The sequence below is a fragment of the Ctenopharyngodon idella genome, chromosome 3 (genome assembly GCF_019924925.1).
Source record: "Ctenopharyngodon idella isolate HZGC_01 chromosome 3, HZGC01, whole genome shotgun sequence".
Classification (NCBI taxonomy): Eukaryota; Metazoa; Chordata; class Actinopteri; order Cypriniformes; family Xenocyprididae; genus Ctenopharyngodon; species Ctenopharyngodon idella.
In genome coordinates this window covers 9,669,032-9,689,815 of record NC_067222.1, presented here as the reverse complement: position 1 = coordinate 9,689,815, position 20,784 = coordinate 9,669,032, and the positions used below count along the sequence as shown (strand labels likewise).

General features: G+C 36.1%; 3 protein-coding genes across 5 annotated transcripts; 1 reads left to right on the top strand and 2 right to left on the bottom strand.

Annotated features, from left to right (window-relative positions):
- Window positions 1-1,462: 1,462 nt before the first annotated feature.
- On the bottom strand, window positions 1,463-12,874 carry LOC127510201 (GTPase IMAP family member 1-like). Its single transcript, XM_051889775.1, has 2 exons — window positions 12,868-12,874; window positions 1,463-2,184 (listed from the first exon to the last, which is right to left on the bottom strand). Exons 1-2 carry the CDS (start codon window positions 12,872-12,874, stop codon window positions 1,463-1,465), a joined length of 729 nt encoding a protein of 242 aa, XP_051745735.1.
- An 851-nt stretch (window positions 12,875-13,725) lies between these two features.
- On the bottom strand, window positions 13,726-16,250 carry LOC127510006 (GTPase IMAP family member 4-like). Of its 2 annotated transcripts, XM_051889483.1 has the most exons (5): window positions 16,177-16,218; window positions 15,679-15,815; window positions 15,479-15,519; window positions 15,356-15,389; window positions 13,726-15,239 (listed from the first exon to the last, which is right to left on the bottom strand). In XM_051889483.1, the coding sequence occupies exons 2-5, from the start codon at window positions 15,731-15,733 to the stop codon at window positions 14,491-14,493; spliced, it is 879 nt and encodes a 292-aa protein (XP_051745443.1). In that variant the 5' UTR covers window positions 15,734-15,815; window positions 16,177-16,218; the 3' UTR covers window positions 13,726-14,490. The 2 variants fall into 2 exon arrangements, with proteins under 2 accessions (XP_051745443.1, XP_051745444.1); XM_051889484.1 differs by lacking the exon at window positions 15,679-15,815 and having other exon boundaries at window positions 16,177-16,250.
- Window positions 16,251-17,106: 856 nt separating this feature from the next.
- On the top strand, window positions 17,107-18,821 carry LOC127509975 (GTPase IMAP family member 9-like). 2 transcript variants are annotated; one of them, XM_051889411.1, is made up of 2 exons: window positions 17,107-17,482; window positions 17,726-18,821. In XM_051889411.1, exon 2 carries the CDS (start codon window positions 17,733-17,735, stop codon window positions 18,762-18,764), a length of 1,032 nt encoding a protein of 343 aa, XP_051745371.1. In that variant the 5' UTR covers window positions 17,107-17,482; window positions 17,726-17,732; the 3' UTR covers window positions 18,765-18,821. The 2 variants fall into 2 exon arrangements, with proteins under 2 accessions (XP_051745371.1, XP_051745373.1); XM_051889413.1 differs by having other exon boundaries at window positions 17,128-17,482; window positions 17,746-18,821.
- The last annotated feature ends 1,963 nt before the right edge of the window (window positions 18,822-20,784 follow it).

Sequence of the window (20,784 nt, the reverse complement as noted above, 5' to 3'; positions counted from 1 at the left end):
GACATATTTATTAAAGATAATATATCCGTAACCTTTAAATAAATTATTTTTGGATACTTTGATTATGACCAGACTAAAACAAAGCTGCTTATAAATGTAATTTATTTTCGTGGCAAATTTTATATCCATAAATGTAAATTCACCAACAACAAACCAATTTTTCATGATTTTTTTGAAAGAATTTAAAATATATCTTAACACCATTCATTTCATCCTCCGTAAAAAGGAAAGCAAGTAAAACAACCTCAATTTTTTTTTATGTCTTTAATTTGTACACTCTAATTGCTGTATAAAATATCTTTACCCTCATGGTGTTTTTTCTGTCTTCTCCTATTTTTCCTTTATCTTTCTTTTTTAGCAAATCATTAACATTTTCTCTCCTATATGTTCAGATGACATTGAACATATTGATGATACATTTTGTGTATTGATTATAAAGTTGTATATCATCTCTGTACTGTTTGCAATAAGAATAAAAAAAAAAAAAAGGAAAATGCAACAGAACTGATCTTTATTAATAAGTAATCTGTGAAAAACATGTTTTACAGGCATAAATAATGTGGGCTTCATTACGAAGCTTCAAAACCATTTGTTTCAAATCAGTGCTTCGAAATGCATATCAATATTTCGATGCTGGGGTGAACAAATATGACATTGCATGATTTCACAAGTTAATAAAAAGTTGAGTGTAATTTATAAAGTTCTTAACATTCTGTCTATAAAAGTAAACCACACATTACACAGGCCAGTATTTAGTCTTAGTAACTAACTCTGAAGCATGAAAGTTTCCACCACATACAAAACAGACCAATACACAACATTAATAACAGGATACATTAAGCAAACAACTACCTTTTTCCTATTTAAACTGTGCAAATTTATATCACTCTGCTTTCATGAAGGGAATGACAAACCTGGACATACAGTATCATAATTACTTTATAGACACTCTGTGGAGAATTGGATATTAAAAATAATATATGACATAAAATGAAGTTTAATAAGGACTGTAATTAATAACTGTATGAGCTGCAGAAATCGTGGGTTTCGCTTTCATGTTTGTCAGAGAATCATCTCAAGGTATCTGTTATAGTTAAATTATTATAAATTCTCAAATGGCTCTTTTTTGTTGCAAATTAAATATAAAGTTACATAATATCTGTTAATTTACCACAACACCCAAAAACAATAATTTCATTTTTATCAGCATAGCAATTTATTAGAGAAGGACTATGTGTTTAACTGGGGCTGGAGCTAAACTCAGTAGTGTCCCTCCAGGAGCAGGACTGAACACACCTGAAGCAGCTAATCAAGATCTAATTAGAAACTTTCAGGCAGGTGTGTTGAGGCAAGTTGGAGCTAAACTCTGCAGGACCGATTCTGGTCACACCTGCTATATGGACATGTAAATCTACTGGAACTAACACATTCACAACAGAAAAACAAAATTACACAATGAAATTTAAAGTATTGTGCACCGGTCACTTTCATTGACTGGTTTTGTTCTCCATGGTCCTGCTCTCTCAGTCTCCTCTTGTAGTTTTCTCCTCTCTTCTCCCTCTTGTCTGAATCTGTGAGCATCTTCAAACATCTGATTACTGTAGTGTCCTCCTCCATTCTGCTCTATCATTGTGTCAATCTTCTGCAGTAGATCATTCACCTGCTCTCTGTTATTCTGATCTTTATTGTTGAAGATGTGAAATCTGCCTCCACACTGAACAACCAGATCTCTTAATGCACTGTTCTCCTCAATGAGTTTCACTACAGACTTTTCTTCTAGCTGATCTCCATGAGTGAAGAGAATGATGGAGTATTTTAACACTTCTTCACCAAACATCATCTCAATCATCTGAGGAATCTGCTGCTCTTGTTCAGTTATCCTCATATTCACAGGAAACACAATGAGAAAAGCATGTGGTCCAGGACTGGATATATAAACACTTCTGGCTATCTCCTTCATTAACTTTTCAGGATTCAATGAACATTCGCGAGCTTCTGAACATTCGCGAGTTACTGAACATGTACTTGACTGAGTTTCAAACTCTCTCTCTCCCAATATTGTGTTTCCAGATGCACTCTTCCCAACACCACTTTTACCCAGAAGAACAATCCGTCTGGATGAGAGACTGTCAGCAGGAGCATCCTGGATGTTGATGGGAGTTCTTCGCTGTGGTATTTTTGACACTGTATGAAAAAAGAAAACAAATAGAAGAATTACATATTTTACTACAATGTGTACAAGTTGTGCTAAATTACTATAGTTTCCTACAGTTACAGTATCGATTCTGTCATCTTCACACTGGTTACCTATTAAGTTGTGCTTGAAATGTCATGAACAGCAGCTACACTAATTATTTTCCATTAGCTCTTCTGTCTCTGTAACTAGAGATTATTCCAGCTCCTTTGATCCAGCCTCTTAAAGACTTCAGATGACACAACATCTGTGAAGAGATGATGCCAACCCCTGCGAGGACTTCATATCGTAATGTAGAAACTAGGGATGCACTGATACCAATACCAGTATCGGTATCAGCCCAATACCAAGCTCATGTACCTGTACTTGTAAAAATACCCCCAATACCAAAGACCGATACCTCACGTGACGTAACTCACAGATTTTTCCATGCACAGACACTCCGATGGCAGCAGCAGAAACAATGTCAGCCTTACAGGAGTGGAAATACTTCAGAATTAATGATGACAACCCACACTTTGCGAACTGCATGCTTTCAATCACAATTCGTTATCGCTTAGTAAAGGCGGGATAGGTGAGGCAGTGAGGCCTCCATTGCCAGCAAGTTAATTAACACTTTCAGATGCCAAGAAAGCTATTAAAGACGTATTTAAAACAGTTCATGTGACTACAGTGTGTTACAGGTGCTGCTGTATAGATGAGGCAAAATACGGAAATCCACAATATAAGGGCTTTAATCACACAGAAGATCAGAACGACAGCTTCACACACATGTATCAAACAATATAACAAACAAGGAGTGCAGGGAGTGAGTCCAACTTAAAGGGAGTGCTGATGAGGACAACAGGTGCAGGGAATCCAGGGAAAATGGTGGGAAGACTGATGAGGGAAGTGAAGACAGGTGAGGAGAACAGGAGGATTCTGGGAACTGGAGTCCGGGAAGGCGTGGATGTAACACAGTGGTTCAACCTTAAAGATATGAAGTGACGAGAATACTTTTTGTGTGCCAAAAATAACATAATAGCGACTTTATTCCACAATATCTAGTGATGGGTGATCTCAAAATACTGCTTCATGAAGCTTCGAAGCTTTACAAATCTTGTGTTTTGAATCAGTGGTTCAGAGCGTTAAAGTCACATGATTTTGGTAAACAAGGCTTCGTTACGTCATCAGTGTTTTGGAATTTCAATAGTTTGCATGACTTTGGCAGTTTGATTCACGCTCTGAACCACTGATTCGAAACAAAAGATTCGTAAAGCTTCGAAGCTTCATGAAGCAGTGTTTTGAAATCGCCCATCACTGGATATTGTTGGATAAAGTCATTATTTAATTTTTTTGGTGCACAAAAAGTATTCTCGGCACTTCATAACATTAAGTTTGAACCACTGTAGTCACATGAACTGTTTTAACCACGTCTTTAGTAGCTTTCTGGGCATTGAAAGTGTAAATTATCTTGCTGTCAATGCAGGCCTCACTGAGCCATTGGATTTCATCAAAAATATCTTAATTTGTGTTCTGAAGATGATGAAGGTCTTATGGGTGTGGAACAACATGAGTGAACGACATGACATTATTTTCATTTTTGGGTGAACTAACCCTTTAAGTCACTCTTTTATTGATGTCAAAAACATTTCTGAAAAGCTATTTTTAACTGCTAATCTTCCCCTGGAAATCTCCATTGTTTCCTCCATTTTCATTCAACATCCTAGAAATAAACATCAACATGATGTAAGAGGGGAAAAATAAAGCATGCAAAATTTTACCACAGAAAATTTTTCTCCCTACTAAGTTCTTATTTTAAAATAATTTAATATGTACTTTAAAATATTACAATTCTTCAAATGCAGTAGCACTTTTGGGGTTCAATTGACGTCAGAGTTCGGTTCGTTTGGATGCTGTCTTCTGAACTTAGGTACGGACTTGCAACCTTAAAGGGATCTCTCATGTCCTTTATATACAGAACCTTTCATAGGATTATTTACAGACTTAGTTTTAATTAATTATTTTTGTACTTTATCAATAAAAAATAAAATTGAAATAACTTAAACATTCAGGGCAAGGACATTTCTCTTTAGAACCTTTTTGGCACAAAGAGTTCTTTAAAATTGAGATTTATATAGGGTGCGGGTCTTATACAGAACCTTGTTGTACCTTTTTTTTATACACAGGAGAAAGGAAATAAACATGGGGAATTAAAACTCAACATAAGAGTCTCTACACAGAAATAACCATAACTGTCATAGCAGTTAGCATGCAGAACTGTAGGTGAACTGTAAATCTGACTTACTGTGAGGTTGATCATCATTTGAACTTATGCCCACTGCAAACCAACAGAACAACACCAACTGTATGTGAATCTGGTCAACATTATTATGTGCACGACATGCCTTTAAATGATTCAGAATGAAGAGCTATAACCTCCTGGGACCCCCCAAAAAAGTTTTTGAATTTAGTATTTTTTTTTTCACATCATTACATTGTGTTTTTTTAAAATAAATTAAAAATAACATTTTTGAAAAATTATATTTCATTCATATTTTATGCTATGTCCTCTGTAGTGGACACCAGGACTAAGTTGTTTAAAAAATTGGAGTTGAAACCACATATGTAAATTTAACTCCCAAAAATACTAAAAAAATAAAAAATAAACGTGTGAGAGCGTGTTATGGGCTAAATAACATGTTATAGTCAGATATGACAGCTGCAGCACGCATCACCGCAGATGAGCAGCTGATTTTTATTCATCATAGCGGGTCTTTTGGGTCTTTAACTGTAAAATTCCCCTACAGCATATTAATGTGTTCTTGGAGCAACATGTAATGAAAAAAGAAGTGTAATAATGGGAGTAAAAATTGGCAACATTTTCATAATAATATCTAATAATTAATAGGAATATTGATATATAATTTATTTCTCTATTCACTTGTGTCTCCCAAAATGTCTGATAAACTTGATTTAAGTCCTGGTGTCCTCTACAGAGGTCCTGTATGAAATCAATGCCCCAGGGGCGTAGAATACGTGGGGGACGTGTCCTCTTCACTTTTATAAAATGTAAATTCATCCCCCGCACTTTTTTTAGGCAAGTGTGTTCACATAGAGGCCAATGTGAATAAATCTAGATTTAAATTAAAAGAGACAAGATATATGCATGACCTGTCATTGTATTCTTGACCAAAATGAGGTGATCTAAACATTACGGAGCGCTCACTCTCATGTAATATATGTTTCATTCATACTGGAAGCCGGAGGGCGCTCTCTCACAGAAAGTCCAAAACGGTTTCATAGAAGTAATTCAGCTATTCACTAGCAGCGGCTGAATAAAATGCAGAATTGACTGATGAAACTTGAAGACAATAAACACACCATTGCGACAAGATATGGATTGTGTGTTTTTCAAGCCATCTCAAGGTATTTAGTGACAAAGTATATGAATAATGCAGTGCTAATTCACAGCCTTTTTAATGTCTCAACATAAGTCACAAATCACTTATGCTCGTCAAGGCTGCATTTAATAATTAAAAAGTACATTAAAAGCAGTAATATTGCAAAATATTATTACAAATTTAAATAGCTGTTTTATATAGCCTATACAGGTGCTGGTCATATAATTAGAATATCATCAAAAAGTTGATTTATTTCACTAATTCCATTCAAAAAGTGAAACTTGTATATTATATTCATTCATTACACACAGACTGATATATTTCAAATGTTTATTTCTTTTAATTTTGATGATTATAACTGACAACTAAGGAAAATCCCAAATTCAGTATCTCAGAAAATTAGAATATTACTTAAGACCAATACAAAGAAAGGATTTTTAGAAATCTTGGCCAACTGAAAAGTATGAACATGAAAAGTATGAGCATGTACAGCACTCAATACTTAGTTGGGGCTCCTTTTGCCTGAATTACTGCAGCAATGCGGCGTGGCTTGGAGTCGCTCAGTCTGTGGCACTGCTCAGGTGTTATAAGAGCCCAGGTTGCTCTGATAGTGGCCTTTAGCTCTTCTGCATTGTTGGGTCTGGCATATCGCATCTTCCTCTTCACAATACCCCATAGATTTTCTATGGGGTTAAGGTCAGGCGTGTTTGCTGGCCAATTATAAACAGGGATACCGTGGTCCTTTGTAGCTTTTGCACTGTGTGCAGGTGCCAAGTCCTGTTGGAAAATGAAATCTGCATCTCCATAAAGTTGGTCAGCAGCAGGAAGCATGAAGTGCTCTAAAACTTCCTGGTATACGGCTGCGTTGACCTTGGACCGCAGAAAACACAGTGGACCAACACCAGCAGATGACATGGCACCCCAAACCATCACTGACTGTGGAAACTTTACACTGGACCTCAAGCAACGTGGATTGTGTGCCTCTCCTCTCTTCCTCCAGACTCTGGGACTTTGATTTCCAAAGGAAATGCAAAATTTACTTTCATCAGAGAACATAACTTTGGACCACTCAGCAGCAGTCCAGTCCTTTTTGTCTTTAGCCCAGGCGAGACGCTTCTGACGCTGTCTGTTGTTCAAGAGTGGCTTGACACAAGGAATGCGACAGCTGAAACCCATGTCTTGCATACGTCTGTGCGTAGTGGCTCTTGAAGCACTGACTCCAGCTGCAGTCCACATTTTTAAATGGGTTTTGTTTCACAATCCTCTCCAGGGTGCGGTTATCCCTATTGCTTGTACACTTTTTTCTACCATCTTTTCCTTCCCTTCGCCTCTCTATTAATGTGCTTGGACACAGAGCTCTGTGAACAGCCAGCCTCTTTTGCAATGACCTTTTGTGTCTTGCCCTCCTTGTGCAAGGTGTCAATGGTCGTCTTTTGGACAACTGTCAAGTCAGCAGTCTTCCCCATGATTGTGTAGCCTACAGAACTGGACTGAGAGACCATTTAAAGGCCTTTGCAGGTGTTTTGAGTTAATTAGCTGATTAGAGTGTGGCACCAGGTGTCTTCAATATTGAACCTTTTCACAATATTCTAATTTTCTGAGATACTGAATTTGGGATTTTCCTTAGTTGTCAGTTATAATCATCAAAATTAAAAGAAATAAACATTTGAAATATATCAGTCTGTGTGTAATGAATGAATATAATATACAAGTTTCACTTTTTGAATGGAATTAGTGAAATAAATCAACTTTTTGATGATATTCTAATTATATGACCAGCACCTGTATATAAAACGCGTTTTCACTCGCGTTGCATTTCGGGAAGGCGTCGCCATATTAGAAGGATACGCTATTCGTTGCCATGGTTACTTTGACAGTGAGACCGTCAGACCGAGAGAAGTAGCGTGATATTTGTTTGCAATTTTGCAATACGTCGCAGTTTCTTGGAAAGAAATGGATAATGAGGAAGCGAAAGGAAAGGGACTCTATCGGGAGAGACTAAATAACACCGCCAAGCGTCGCCAAGGGACATTCTAAAACGCTTAACGTTAATGTACTAAGACAGTGATATTAACAGACCAAACTCATTATACATCATACTAATAAAGTATACTATGTAGACCTAGAAAAAAAATCAGATGAGTCCTGAATGATCTCAACGCGTTTAATAACACGTTAAGCCTTTTCCTCCCATAGAAAACCGTTATAAGAAAACGCTTAATATGGCTTAATGTACTAAGAAAGACAGTGATAACAGATCAAACTCAGTAAACATCATACTAATAAAGTAAAGCAGTTGAGCCCATAATGTGAACGCAACGTGTTTAAATTCACGAGCATTTTCCTCACATAGAAAACTGTTGAGAAACGTTGCTTAATGTAGCCTACTAAGTGCTAATAAAAGCAACAAACCAATTTTTCTGTATATTATGAGGAAAACACGTGTAATTAAATGTGTTGCGTTCATATTCTGGGCTCATCTGGTTTTCTGTCCGTAGTATTTATTATGGTGTTTTGGTTCGTTAATAAACTGTCTTACCCAGCTAACATCAGACCAGCGGGCCACTGGCGGCCCACCGGTGGCAAAGTGGGCGGCCCACCGGCGGTGCACTGGCGTTTTGCTCATCGTTATTCCAGCGGACCACCGGCGGCAGCCGCCACTTTTCCGACAGTGGTCCGCTATCGAGCCGCTGGTTTATAATAAAGGTTTTCTGGTGGCCCGCGGTCGGTCCACGGTTTATAATCAGTTCCTTATATTAACCACTGTCCTTCCACACTATAATGAATCAATGTACACCACTCTCAATAGCAGTTGCAAATTTATTTTTAAATACATTTTCAATGAACAGATCAAATAAATACATACATTTATTCATTTATCAGATGTTTTTATCCAACGTGACTATTAGTCAAGTAAATTAGGAGCATTAAATTCACGTTTATTTCTAAATTAACCTTGGTTTTACCAGCATTTGCAGTAAAAACAACAAAATGAAATATGGTTTTACTACAGTTATGGTTTATCTATTATTGTTGTTGTAAAACCATAACTAAAAAAAACATGGTTTCAAAACCTATGGTTACTAGTCATGATAACCATAATTTTACTCTAGTATTACTGCAATATTACAATAGTAGAACCATGGTTTGAAGAAAAAAAAACCATAGTTGCTACAGTTTTACCATAGTAAAACCATATAGTGCTTTTTACAAAATATATTAGTTTCAAAGCAGCTTTACAGAAAATGCATGTTCAAGATTATACAATTGCAAAATATCCTTTAATCAGCCAGAGGTGACTGTGACTCACTGAGGTGCATCTTGAAGAAAAAAATTTCCAGTAATGTCCATATGACAATAGCTCTAATATAAAGTCAATTTAAAATCATGTGTTTAAAGTCGTGTTCAGTTAAACAGACAAAAGGATGCTATCTTCAACATTTTTAAAGGGCAAGTTTGCAGATTTTCAACACACTTTGTATTGTTACAATGTTGGTCATATATGTAAATGAAGAATGTTTAATCTTCCTCTGAGTTACATGTACTGAGATATATGGAAGCTTGTTTCCGCCATGAAATAAAAAATAAAAGTAATTGCAAATTTTTAATTTTTAATTTTTAATTTTATTTATTTATTTATTTTTTTCTCAGAATTGTGAGATTTAAATATCACAATTGCAGGTTATAAAGTCAGAATTGCGTGATATAAAGTCAGAATTGCGTGATAGAAAGTCGCAATTACCTAGGCCTGCACGATTTATCGCGATTAAATCGCACGCGATTTGGCAAAGGCTGCGATTATTTTTTGCGCATCTTGTCAGAGCTGTACTGCTCTGATCAGTAGTAAATGCCTCTCCATCTGAAAGCCAGAGGGCGCTCTTGTGCAGAAACTCAACATATGCCCTGCAGCAGAAGAGGATAACACGCGTCATATCGCTGTAGCTGAATAAACAGAAGATTGAAACGTTTTGATTGATTAAACATGACAAATAAACACACGACTGCCTTATTCTGTGTAAGAAGCCACATCATCTCACAGAATGATGCTCAACTGTCGTTATGAAGTGAGTTTGGAGTAAAAACATGTTATTAATTGCATTCTCCATATTGTGCAATAAATCATGCAGCCCAACAATTACCTTTTTTTTAATTTAGTGACAGAAATAAGCTTCCAAAGAGATATCCCTGTTTATTTGTCAGCAAAACTGTCATGCAAACTTTCCCTTTAAGACACTTGCCCGGTTTCACAGACAAGGCTTAAAGGGTTAGTTCACCCAGAAAGGAAATTTCTGTCATTAATTACTCACCCACTTGTCATTCTACACCCGTAAGACCTTTGTTAATTTTCGGAACACAAATTAATATATTTTTGATGAAATCCGAGGGTATCTGATCCACACATAGGCAGCAACGTAATTGCACCTTTTGACATCCAGAAAGGTAGTTGAAAACATGGTTAAAATAGTCAACGTGACTACAGTGGTTCGATCTTCATGTTATGAAGCGACGAGAATATTTTTGAACCACTGTAGTCACGTTGACTATTTTAACCATGTTTTCAACTACCTTTCTGGATGTCAAAAGGCGCAATGACTTTGCTGCCTATGTGTGGATCAGATACCCTCGGATTTCATCAGAAATATCTTAATTTGTGTTCTGAAGATGAACAAAGGTCTTACGGGTGTGGAACGACATGAGAGTGAGTAATTAATGACAAATGTAATTTTGCAACGCGGAGTGAAAACATCGTGACGTAACTCCTCATTCTCTATAGGTAACTAATGAATGTTTTGAAATGGTTCCACCCAAAGGTCAGAGACCTGTGTGATGATTGGCAAATACAAAATTAGGAGATTATATGTGCTTTACTTGCCAAACACACTATGGAACTTTTAAATGAAAAGAAGGTGTTTTAAAACTAAAATTAAAGGGAATGAAGTAAGCCCTTGAAACATATCCTCTTGGTTAAAGCACAGTGAAATGCACGGCCAATGGAAAGGTATTTATACCAAGAAACCATGATTCCCATGACTGACATCTGTAGATTGTCTAGTCACTGGAAGGGGCCGTATGTTTTTATGTGAAGATCCCAAGAAGGTAATTGATTTAATAAGGAAAACTAATTAGGTACAAAATAGTACATTTGTGATGGCAATAAAGTAGAGTACAAACATTTGAGACTCTGGTAAAATTATGCATCAAAAAGAATTGATTAATCAAACAAAAATCAAATACAGACAACCCTGGGTGGACTAAATGAATGTATTTTAAATAAAGCTTATAACAGAAACAGGACAGGTATCAGATTAAAATAGTATGATAAGAGAGGGAGAGAAACATGAAAAAAATAAAAGTAAAAAGCAAATGTAGGACAAAGTTGCATGAAGGGGGGTGTTGATATCAGCCACACCCTGCTTCATTAGGCAACTTTTCTATGCTACTTGTACCTCTTCTGCTTATAAAGAATAATAATGACAACACAACTGAGATTTAAGAAGAAAAAACATTTATTGAAATAAGTGATTTATAAGCAATAATAATGACAACACAACTGTGATTTGAAGATAAAGAAAAAAAAACAGATGTTTGACTTACAGAGAAAAACAAGAAATAGCTGTTTATGAAGGACGGCTGTCATAAGAGATATATTGGAAGAAGAGACATGTTTGATAACTTGTTTGTGTGTAAACAGTGAAAGAGTTATGAGAGATAACTGTTTATATATAAAAAAAACTGTGAAAAGCGATATATTGGAGGAAGAGACATGTTAGATAACTTGTTTGTGTGTAAACAAGTGAAAATATGTTAGCTGTTTATGAAATACAGCTGTCATAAGTGATATCTGTTTATAAAAGAAAAATTATAACAGAGATAGCTTGTTGGAAATGATGTGTAAGAAAAACAGAAGAAATTTTTTATATGAAAGAATGTAGAAAAAAGAAAAACCCCAACAACAGATGTTTGTAAAGAATGAAAGACAACTGGTATTGTAATGCCTTTATTAAAGCATATATTAATTACTTATTAAATAAGACAAGACAACTGTTATTGTAAAAGTACTTTAATATGAATGTAGTTTATAAAGAAAAGAGACAAAACACAATTGTTGTAAAGCTTTATTAAGAATATGTTTATAAAAGAAGACACTACAACTGTTGTTGTAAAATTTTTAATAAACATGCTAGTAGAACAGTACAGACATAACATGTATTAGTAAGAAAGGTAATCATTACCGTTGAAGGATGTCTTGATCAGAAGTGCAGGACGCAGCAGAGGAGAAGAGTCCGAGAACAAAGAGACAAGGCCTCTATATATAGACAGATGAGGGGAATTCCAAAGAAGATGACCTCAAGAGGTCAGATAGTCTATAAAAGGCTGGAACGAGAAGAGAACAGGAGGGGCTGCTTCGCACCTGAGGCTGCTTCTCCGACACCAGAACCAACGCTGATGATGCCTCCATCGCTGATATTGCCTTGACTGAAGAACTTTTTAATACTTATACTTTATTTAATTACTTGTATAGAATGTTTGTAGAATATATGTAATGCTAGAAATACTAATGTAATAAATGAACTTATAACTTTATAACTAAACTTGGCCTCATGTGGCATTAATTTAAGTCGTTGAGCCTGAACAGACCACGGAGAAGTCTTCTGTCTGATTGTAAGTATTTTAAAATGCTTATAATTGAGATCAGATTTGACTTACTTACCTAACCTGAGAATAATAAAGAATAAGGTAAAGGTGCTTAGAGACGCATCACAAAACAGTTTATGATGGATATATGTGGATAGAGACACTTCCTTCAGCTCATACTCATTGGTCCCGTTCACTGCCATTATAAAGCTTGGATGCGTCAGGATATTTATTAATATTTCTGCAATTATGTTCATCAGAAAGAAGAAAGTCATATACACCTAGGATGGCTTGAGGGCGAGTAAAGCTTGGGCTAATTTTCATTTCAAAGTGAACTTACTAATCCTTTAACTAAAATGCACTTAATTTAGATCCTCCTGGAAACAAGACTAAGTATCATATATAATAATCTTATATAGAAAATCCATCTTGATTTAAGAATTTTTAGATATTTGTAATTGAAACAAGACAAAAAATACTCAGTAAGAAAAGCAGGGGAGGAGACCGAAAGAAACTCTGGGTTTACCGAAGAAAACCTGCTCCTGACCAGGTTAGGTTCACAGAGTAAGTTACCATGGTAACTGACTCTGAGTTTAAGTTACCTCTCTTTCAGAAACAGGCTTGACTTAACCTGCTTTCTCTGGTTTGACATACCTCCCATTCTGAAATGGAAAACCCAGAGTTTCCCTCACTTCAGGGTTTACATAATCAGATTTTTCACTTAACCTCCTTTCTAAAACAGGCCCCAGGAGCAACATCGTTACTGTCACAAGTGAGGCTCCCGCACTTCCTCCCCCGCACCACCGGAGGGAGCCTTCACCGGAATATTGAGATCATCATTCAGACTACATTTCCCATAGGCCCTCATTCCTGGGACTGATTGCACACACACCTGCACCACATCACACTCACACTATTTAAGCAGCACGCACACACACACACACTGCGAAGTCTTGATTTGCCCCGGTGATCATTTCTAAGCGTTTTCTGTGGATTGTTATACCGTTACCGATTGGACTGTTTATCTCTTGTGATTCTCTGCCGCCTGCCTTGATCCTTGCCTGTTTACTGGACTGTGTTTGTTTGCCGCCTGCCCTGATCTCTGCCTGCTTCCTGATACCGTTTGTCTGCCGCCTGCCTCGACCATTGCCTGTCCCCGTTTACGTCTCTGCCTCTGCCCTTACCTGTGTATATACTATTCTTAATAAAAGCTGCAAATGGATCCCCACTCTGTTGACCCATCATTACAGTTACTAATAATATAACAATTAATTATAATTAATTTGTAAATGTGTGTTAATTAAAATAAATGCTTATTATTATTATTATTATTATTACGATTCATAGTTTTTAGAGTGATTGTATACTGTAAAAAATCAAAGTTGTAAATAATAGCTGCAAAGATTACTTATGTTTTACAAAAAAAAAAGTTTTTAAAACAATGTTTCTACTTCAAAAGTGTTTTACTTGTCATTTGTGAAAAGTGTAGATTCAAATAAAGTTACAGGACAATAAGGTCTTGTCGGAGTTTATTGCAGATGTTAATATATATATATATATATATATATATATATATATATATATATATATATATATATATTTGTCAGTATCTGTCAGGTTTGAACAGGTGTCATGAATTCTATTAACATATCAGTACAATCTACATTAAACATATCTGACATATTATTCAGAGTGTTTGATATAAGGAAATATATTCCACTTGAAAACCACTAAGCATAAAAACAATAAGCACAAGCATTAACCCACAGCAGCAGAGCCGAGGATGTTCTGTAACCTGTCAAAGTTATTTCATATTTCAGAAATTTTTTTTACAGTAAAGCAATATTCTATCATTTTGAATAAGCAAATTGTGGATATATTGTGTATAAATAAGTGCCTGTTGAATATGCATTAAGGCATAAAATGTTGTAAGCCTCAATAGTTTGCATTAGAAAGTATATATTTACACAAAACTCTTCTTAATAAATGAAACATACACATATAAAGTAGTGCATCTTGTATTCCATACTGTTTGAGGACCAAACATGATCTGTTTTAACATTTAACAACAATCTTTTACAATGTGTTGAAGTACACTGTAGCTAAAACATAATGAATCTTTCAACTCACACACAGAGACTGTCAATTATCAATTAATACATTTTCATTTTTTACATAATTTTCCCTCATAAACGGATAAGGCTGTCCCACATTTAGGTTTTATTTAATCAGGTTTTATGCAATAAATCAAAAGCAAAGAATGAATTCTGATTTTGATTATGTACAAACTTTTGTATATTGCGTCAGTCTTTGTATCGAGATATTATTAAATCTGTTACGCAGGTTCAGGAAAAATGCAACTATAGCATCACAAACATCCTGAACAATTTTCCAGAATTTTTCCCATGTGGTCATTTGTGCCAAATCATACATCTCATTGGTGTAGTACCCTTGATTCCACTCTATCATTGTGTCAATTTTCAGCAGTAGATCATTGACCTGCTGTCTGTCAGTCAGATCTCTGTTGTTGATCACATGGTAATTCTGACATTTATCTACGACTCTTTTGACAACTTCATTCCCTTCAATCTCTGACTGTATATTCTCTCTGTCACATTCATCTCCGTACGTGAAGAGGATAATAACATGCTTCAGCACATCTTTACCAAAAACCTGCTGCACTTGTTTCAGAATCTCTTCCTCCTGTACAGTAAACCTGCCGAACGGCACAACGAATAAAAACGCATGAACTCCTGGAGCAGAAAGATACACACTTCCCGCAAACTCCCTCGAGAGCTGCTCTTTTGGAAGATTAGTACAAAAAAACCCAGGAGTGTCGATGACAGACACAGATCTGCCATTAATCTCTGATTTCACAACACTAGATAGATTTGTAATAGGAGACAGACTTCGTCCACATTTGAATTTGTTCTCTCCCAGAATGGTGTTTCCTGCAGAACTTTTCCCAACTCCGGTTTTCCCCAGGAGGACAATATTAATGTTGCCATTGTTCTCCAGTGGAGCTTCTACATGTTCCAACAGGAAAAGAGAAAAACTCAGGAAGAGACATCATCAATCTGGATATTATTTATATATCATGTGTGATCATGTTGTGTGTGTCTGTGGTCAATACAAGATTTACCTGCATTATTCCTCCTCTGACGCAGATTCTCCGCCTGTGTGAGATTATCAGACACATTCATAATAAAGTATTAAAATCATGACAAACATTTTTTTTCTACAATGAAAAATTGAATTTTTATACCATTGTCTGCTGTCGTTCTATTCGTATTTGAGCTGCAAGACCTGTAAAAACAGCAAATCTTCATTATAATTTTGCACACAATTTTATCCAGTGAACAGAAACATGTGAAATAGAGGAACCCTCAAGTTCCTCTTTCACTTCATTCCTTTCTATTCAAAACTAAATGCAAATAAATAAAAACAAATTGCAGAGCTTCTGACTTCCTGTTTTTTGTTGTTGGATCTCCAGTCGATTTTCAGTCGCTAGTTTTATCATGGAGTGATTTTATCTGGATATTCTTTAACATATCAAATAAATGACAGATCTTCTGAAATGTTTGCAGGTATGAAGAGTGAAGCTGGTAAAAGAGATAACTTCGGTAAAAATTAAGTCATGTTTACACAGAAAATCATAATAAAACAGTTGGTTCACAGATTTTGAACACTAAACTGCAGTCATTTTGTTCTCTCTTTTGTTCCAGCAGCTCTGAGAAAATCTTCCTCAGTCTCCACACCCATTATAGACTCTTTCAGTTTCAAAATGACATGAAATCCTCTCATTCAGCTCCATGTTTAGTTAAACTGCAGCATTAGCACATCTTAGCACACATTAGCTCATCCCTGTGTCTGATTTTATAATACATGACTAGAAAGAAGACAACAATGTCAAACAACCATGTTAAATCTGCTATTAAAGTGTAAGAATGTAAAAATACTCACTGTAATGCTGATCTTCAGACACTTGAACTGTGTAAGTTTAGTTTCAGTTTTTGAACGATCACAGATTTATAAACTCATCAGCTCCACCCACCAGAACAGAAAAGAGGTCAGAATGGAAATTTACTGAATCCAAGATAACACAGCAGATGTTGTATTCCTGTGAAATAACAGAGAACAGTCATTTTTCTTACATGATTATAAATGATGACTTGAGATTTACCTTTATATATAAAAAGTCTGATTGAAACTATACTGATATTTCATTATAATGTTTTGTGGGACAATTATATCACTTATATAACACATACATCAAAGATCATCATCAGTTTTAGTGACTATTGTGAAACTTCACTGATCACATATTTTCTAATAAAGGGCCTCAACCTTTAACCTTTGTATGTTAAATATTATCAAATATTATTTGAAAGACACTGAATAAAGTTCACCTCATATTTGTCCATTTCATCTACCTGCAGTTGAACTTCCTGTAAACGATCATCATATGAAAGTCTTGTGTCACTTATGGTTCATAGTGTATTGCTTGAAGATTTAGTCACTCTGGGCTAAAGTAGATGTAGATTTCTGCATTTATGATGACTTATGATAAGCCACAATATATTGAAATAGATACAGTACATTATCATAAATATAGAGTAGTGATGAGGACACAAAGTTAGGTTTGACTAAACAGTAGCAAAAATCTAAGGTTAATGAAGCTCTGGACAGTGAAAGCCTGTTCAAACCTCATGATGTGATTCATGAACCTTCTCTATTAGGCCCAGGCAATACAACAACAGTTTGATCCGTACAGGTGGTTAAAACCTGTAAAGAAACAAGTAGGCTAAATCAGATTGGATGAAACCTTTCAGTAGTCGTCTTTGCATTGATTAACCCTATGTTGCTTTACACACGTTTGACCAGCAGATGTCCCTGTTGTGTAGAAAGAGTGAATCATTTTCAGTGTTGACTGGTTGAGACTCAAAAATACGTGAACCTTGATTTCTCTCATTACTAGACATAACACAGATTCACTTGTGAGCATTAGTGAACGTGTGTTTTTCACGTCTTATTTTACCGTCGATTTTGTGGTCCTAAAAATTGTAGGCTTGGGGAAAAAAACATAACTTGAACAAGAACAATGAGCTGTGGAGTTCAGAAGTGGGGCGGGACAATCGAAAGTGAAAGTACAGACGCCATTTTGATGAAGCCACTGAAATCCATTTTGCAGCGCCAGTGTGCAGCTGTCACAACCTGAGCATACGCAAATATTAACCTATTTGGATCAACAACCGAGACAGAACAAACGGTAAGGCGACCTGTGTTCTATATAAGAATGCAATTCGTATTAATTCCTTGATCAGTAGCCTAGCCCTTTTTTCTTTTTTAAACGCGTCCGATACGCGATAGCCTAACATCAGCATACTGACGAGCTGATGCTGAACATACTAACAGACTGAATATTTTGCTGTTCATTTTTAAAGCTGTTTTAGAATGAAATATACTGGAACATGTAGCTTAAACTTTACAAAGAATAATAATATCTATAAAGACGCAGTATGTGTTTTTCAGTGATGCAGCGAACTGTCAGTCAGCCATCAGACACTCATGATCTTCGGATTCTGCTGATCGGTAAAACCGGTTCAGGAGTGAGCGCTTCTGGAAACACTATCCTGGGAGAAAATGTGTTTCCATCCAGGCGGAGCCTGACCTCCATCACTGACAGATGCCAAAAACACACAGCTGAAGTGTCGAACAGAAGAGTTACTGTACTGGATACACCAAACTTCTTTAATTCATCTGACATTGATCTGAGTGTGGAGTTAAAGAGAGGACTGAACATGTGCTCTCCAGGAATCCATGTGATCCTTCTGGTTCTCCCTTTACACACTTTCACTCAGCAAGATGATGATACCCTGTTCTTATTCAGGCAGATGTTTGGAGAGAAGGCCATGAAACACACATTTGTCCTCTTTACACATGGAGACGAACTTCAAAATAAATCTCTTGATCAACTAATAAGAGAAAGTGCAGAGCTGTCCAAACTAACAGAGGAGTGTGGAGGGAGATTTCACCTGCTGAACAACAAAGATCTGAACAACAGAGGTCAGGTCACCAAACTCCTGATGAAGATCCAACGAATGGTGTCTGACAATGAAAACAGCTGCTACACTTTACAGATGTTTAAAGATCAGTCGCTCAGAGTATTTCTGCTGAGATTTATGAAGCCGAAATACCTGTATGCAGTCAGTGTTGTCATTGTGTTTGCTCTGGGTTGTGTTAATATGAGGAATGAAGGTTCATTTGATGTTAAATCATTTCTGTATGGCTGTGCTGGAGGTGTGTTATCAGCAGTGACAGGAGCCGCTTCAGGAACTGTTTGCACACAGATATACAACAATCACAGGATCAGGAGATTCACTGAAGAACATCTGAAATCTGATCTGCTGGAAATCATGTGTGGTTGTGCTGCTGGAGGGATCACTGGGTGTTTTGTGGGTCCAGCAGGGTTATCAGCTACATTATTGAGAGGAACACTGGGGGGTGTTGGGGTTCCACTGTTCTGGAGTTTGCACAATAAAATATTGTAATGATCTGGAAATGTTTGATTATTTAAAAACAATGATAAAATAAAATATCACACCAGCTGTTTTTTTTTTCTTTTCTTTTTCTTTTTTTTTTTTTTTAATAGCTGTAATCTTGAATGACTGAATACTTCAATAGGAAAGATACACGCTTGCTTAGCCTGCTGGTTTCAAAACTGTACAGTATGTATTATTTATGCAGATTATATGCAGAAAAATCTTTTTTTTTAAAAAATCTTTATTCTTCATAATAAGTAGAGTTACTTATTATGGAGAAAACAAAATGTTTTCAAAAACCATTAAACTTTAGAGTGACTTTTTTGAATCATGCACTTAAGTGGGATTTAATACTAGTACTTTCATAGTAGTTTTTATTGTATCAAAAACGGCCTCATTTGCGCTTCAAAAATGCTCTTCAGAAATCTACGGGTGACGTCACGGACACTACGTCCATATTTTTTTTTTTTTTTACAGTCTATGCTGCAGTGTATGGCAAGCCATTTTAACCTTTAACAGCTGGACTGGATATGTGTTGCAGATATCTGTATTTCAGTTTTGCCTCGTCAAAAAGAACATTTCAGATATCCGCAACTACATTCTTCCTATCCATAATTGTCATTTCAGATATCCACAAAGACATTCTTCCTAGGACAAATGACATCACTTTTGCCATTCATTTGTATGGGGTTTATCATTACAGATCTACAATTCAGTTGCAGATATCCACTATGTGAATTACGGATATCTGTAACTGAATTGTAGATATCTGTAATTTCAGTTTGAGATATCTACAATTTGATTCTGACTAGTCATAACTCCAGTTCAAGATATCTTTAATTCAACTCAATTCAAGATATCTACATGTTCCTTTTCAGATATCTTAAATTAAGTTTTGACTAGGCGAAATGACGTTGTAGATATCTGTAACTGAAATTATGACTAGTCAAAATGGCGTTGTAGATATCTCAAACTGCAGTTAGGGATAGTCATCATTTAATTGTAGATATCTATTATCAAGTTATAGATATCTTGAAATGAATTTTGATTAGAGATATCTGAAATTTGAGATATCTGTAAGTTACAGTAACTTTCATTCCGCCTAGTCAAAATGTAATTACAGATATCTTGAATTAGAGTTTTGTCTAGGCGAAATGACGTTGCAGATATCTTTATGCAAATTAGGCCCGCATTGCACTTTAGGCGGGAGCAGAGCGTGTTGTTGTTCTAATCATTCAAATCGCACCTGTTAACTTGTAATTAGCACTGATTAGCACCATGTCGGAGCAGCCAGAGGGCGAAGGAATTTTTAATCGTCTTTTTAATGCTGCAGCCCGTGCAAGACAGGAGCTGGCAGCGAGAAATGATGATTCAGCCTTACTTTCCACAACAAGACGACTATTTCGCCGGCGAGTTCATCGAGTTCGGGGTAATTTTTCTTTTTTAACATCAGATTTGCTAATGTGCTATCAGAAGTTCGGGGTAGTTGTTTAATAACTTAAAGCAAAACAGTTGCCAAAATGCATTCTAGGGTCTTTTTGTGAATGTACTGGAGTCAAACGTTCGTTTAAAATGATATTGACGACAAAAACTGCACTTTTAAGATTGACTGTTGTTAGGGTCTAATGGCTTTTTGAGTGGGTTCGCTAGGGGCACTACTAGCAGCTAGAACTACTGCAAATACACATCAAAATAGCTATTTTTTAAATATCAAGAAGGCTCGACACAACATGACACTTTGCTTGTAGTATTATAAGGGTCCCTACACATGAACTCGAGCATTGAGAACATTGTTCGTGTACAAAGAGTTTGCCTAAAAGATGTTTTTTTTTAGCACAGGACGTGGTTACCCCATGTTTTTTACAGAATACAGAACCATGAATGTGGGGATACAGAGAAAAGGAAAAACGTACTCGGTTACTAACGTAACCTCGGTTCCCTGAGATACGGAATGAGTACTGCGTATGGGGAAAGGTCTCCTTTTTCCCCGTTACTGAAGCCTTTTTCAATAACGCAGTGTAACTGCATC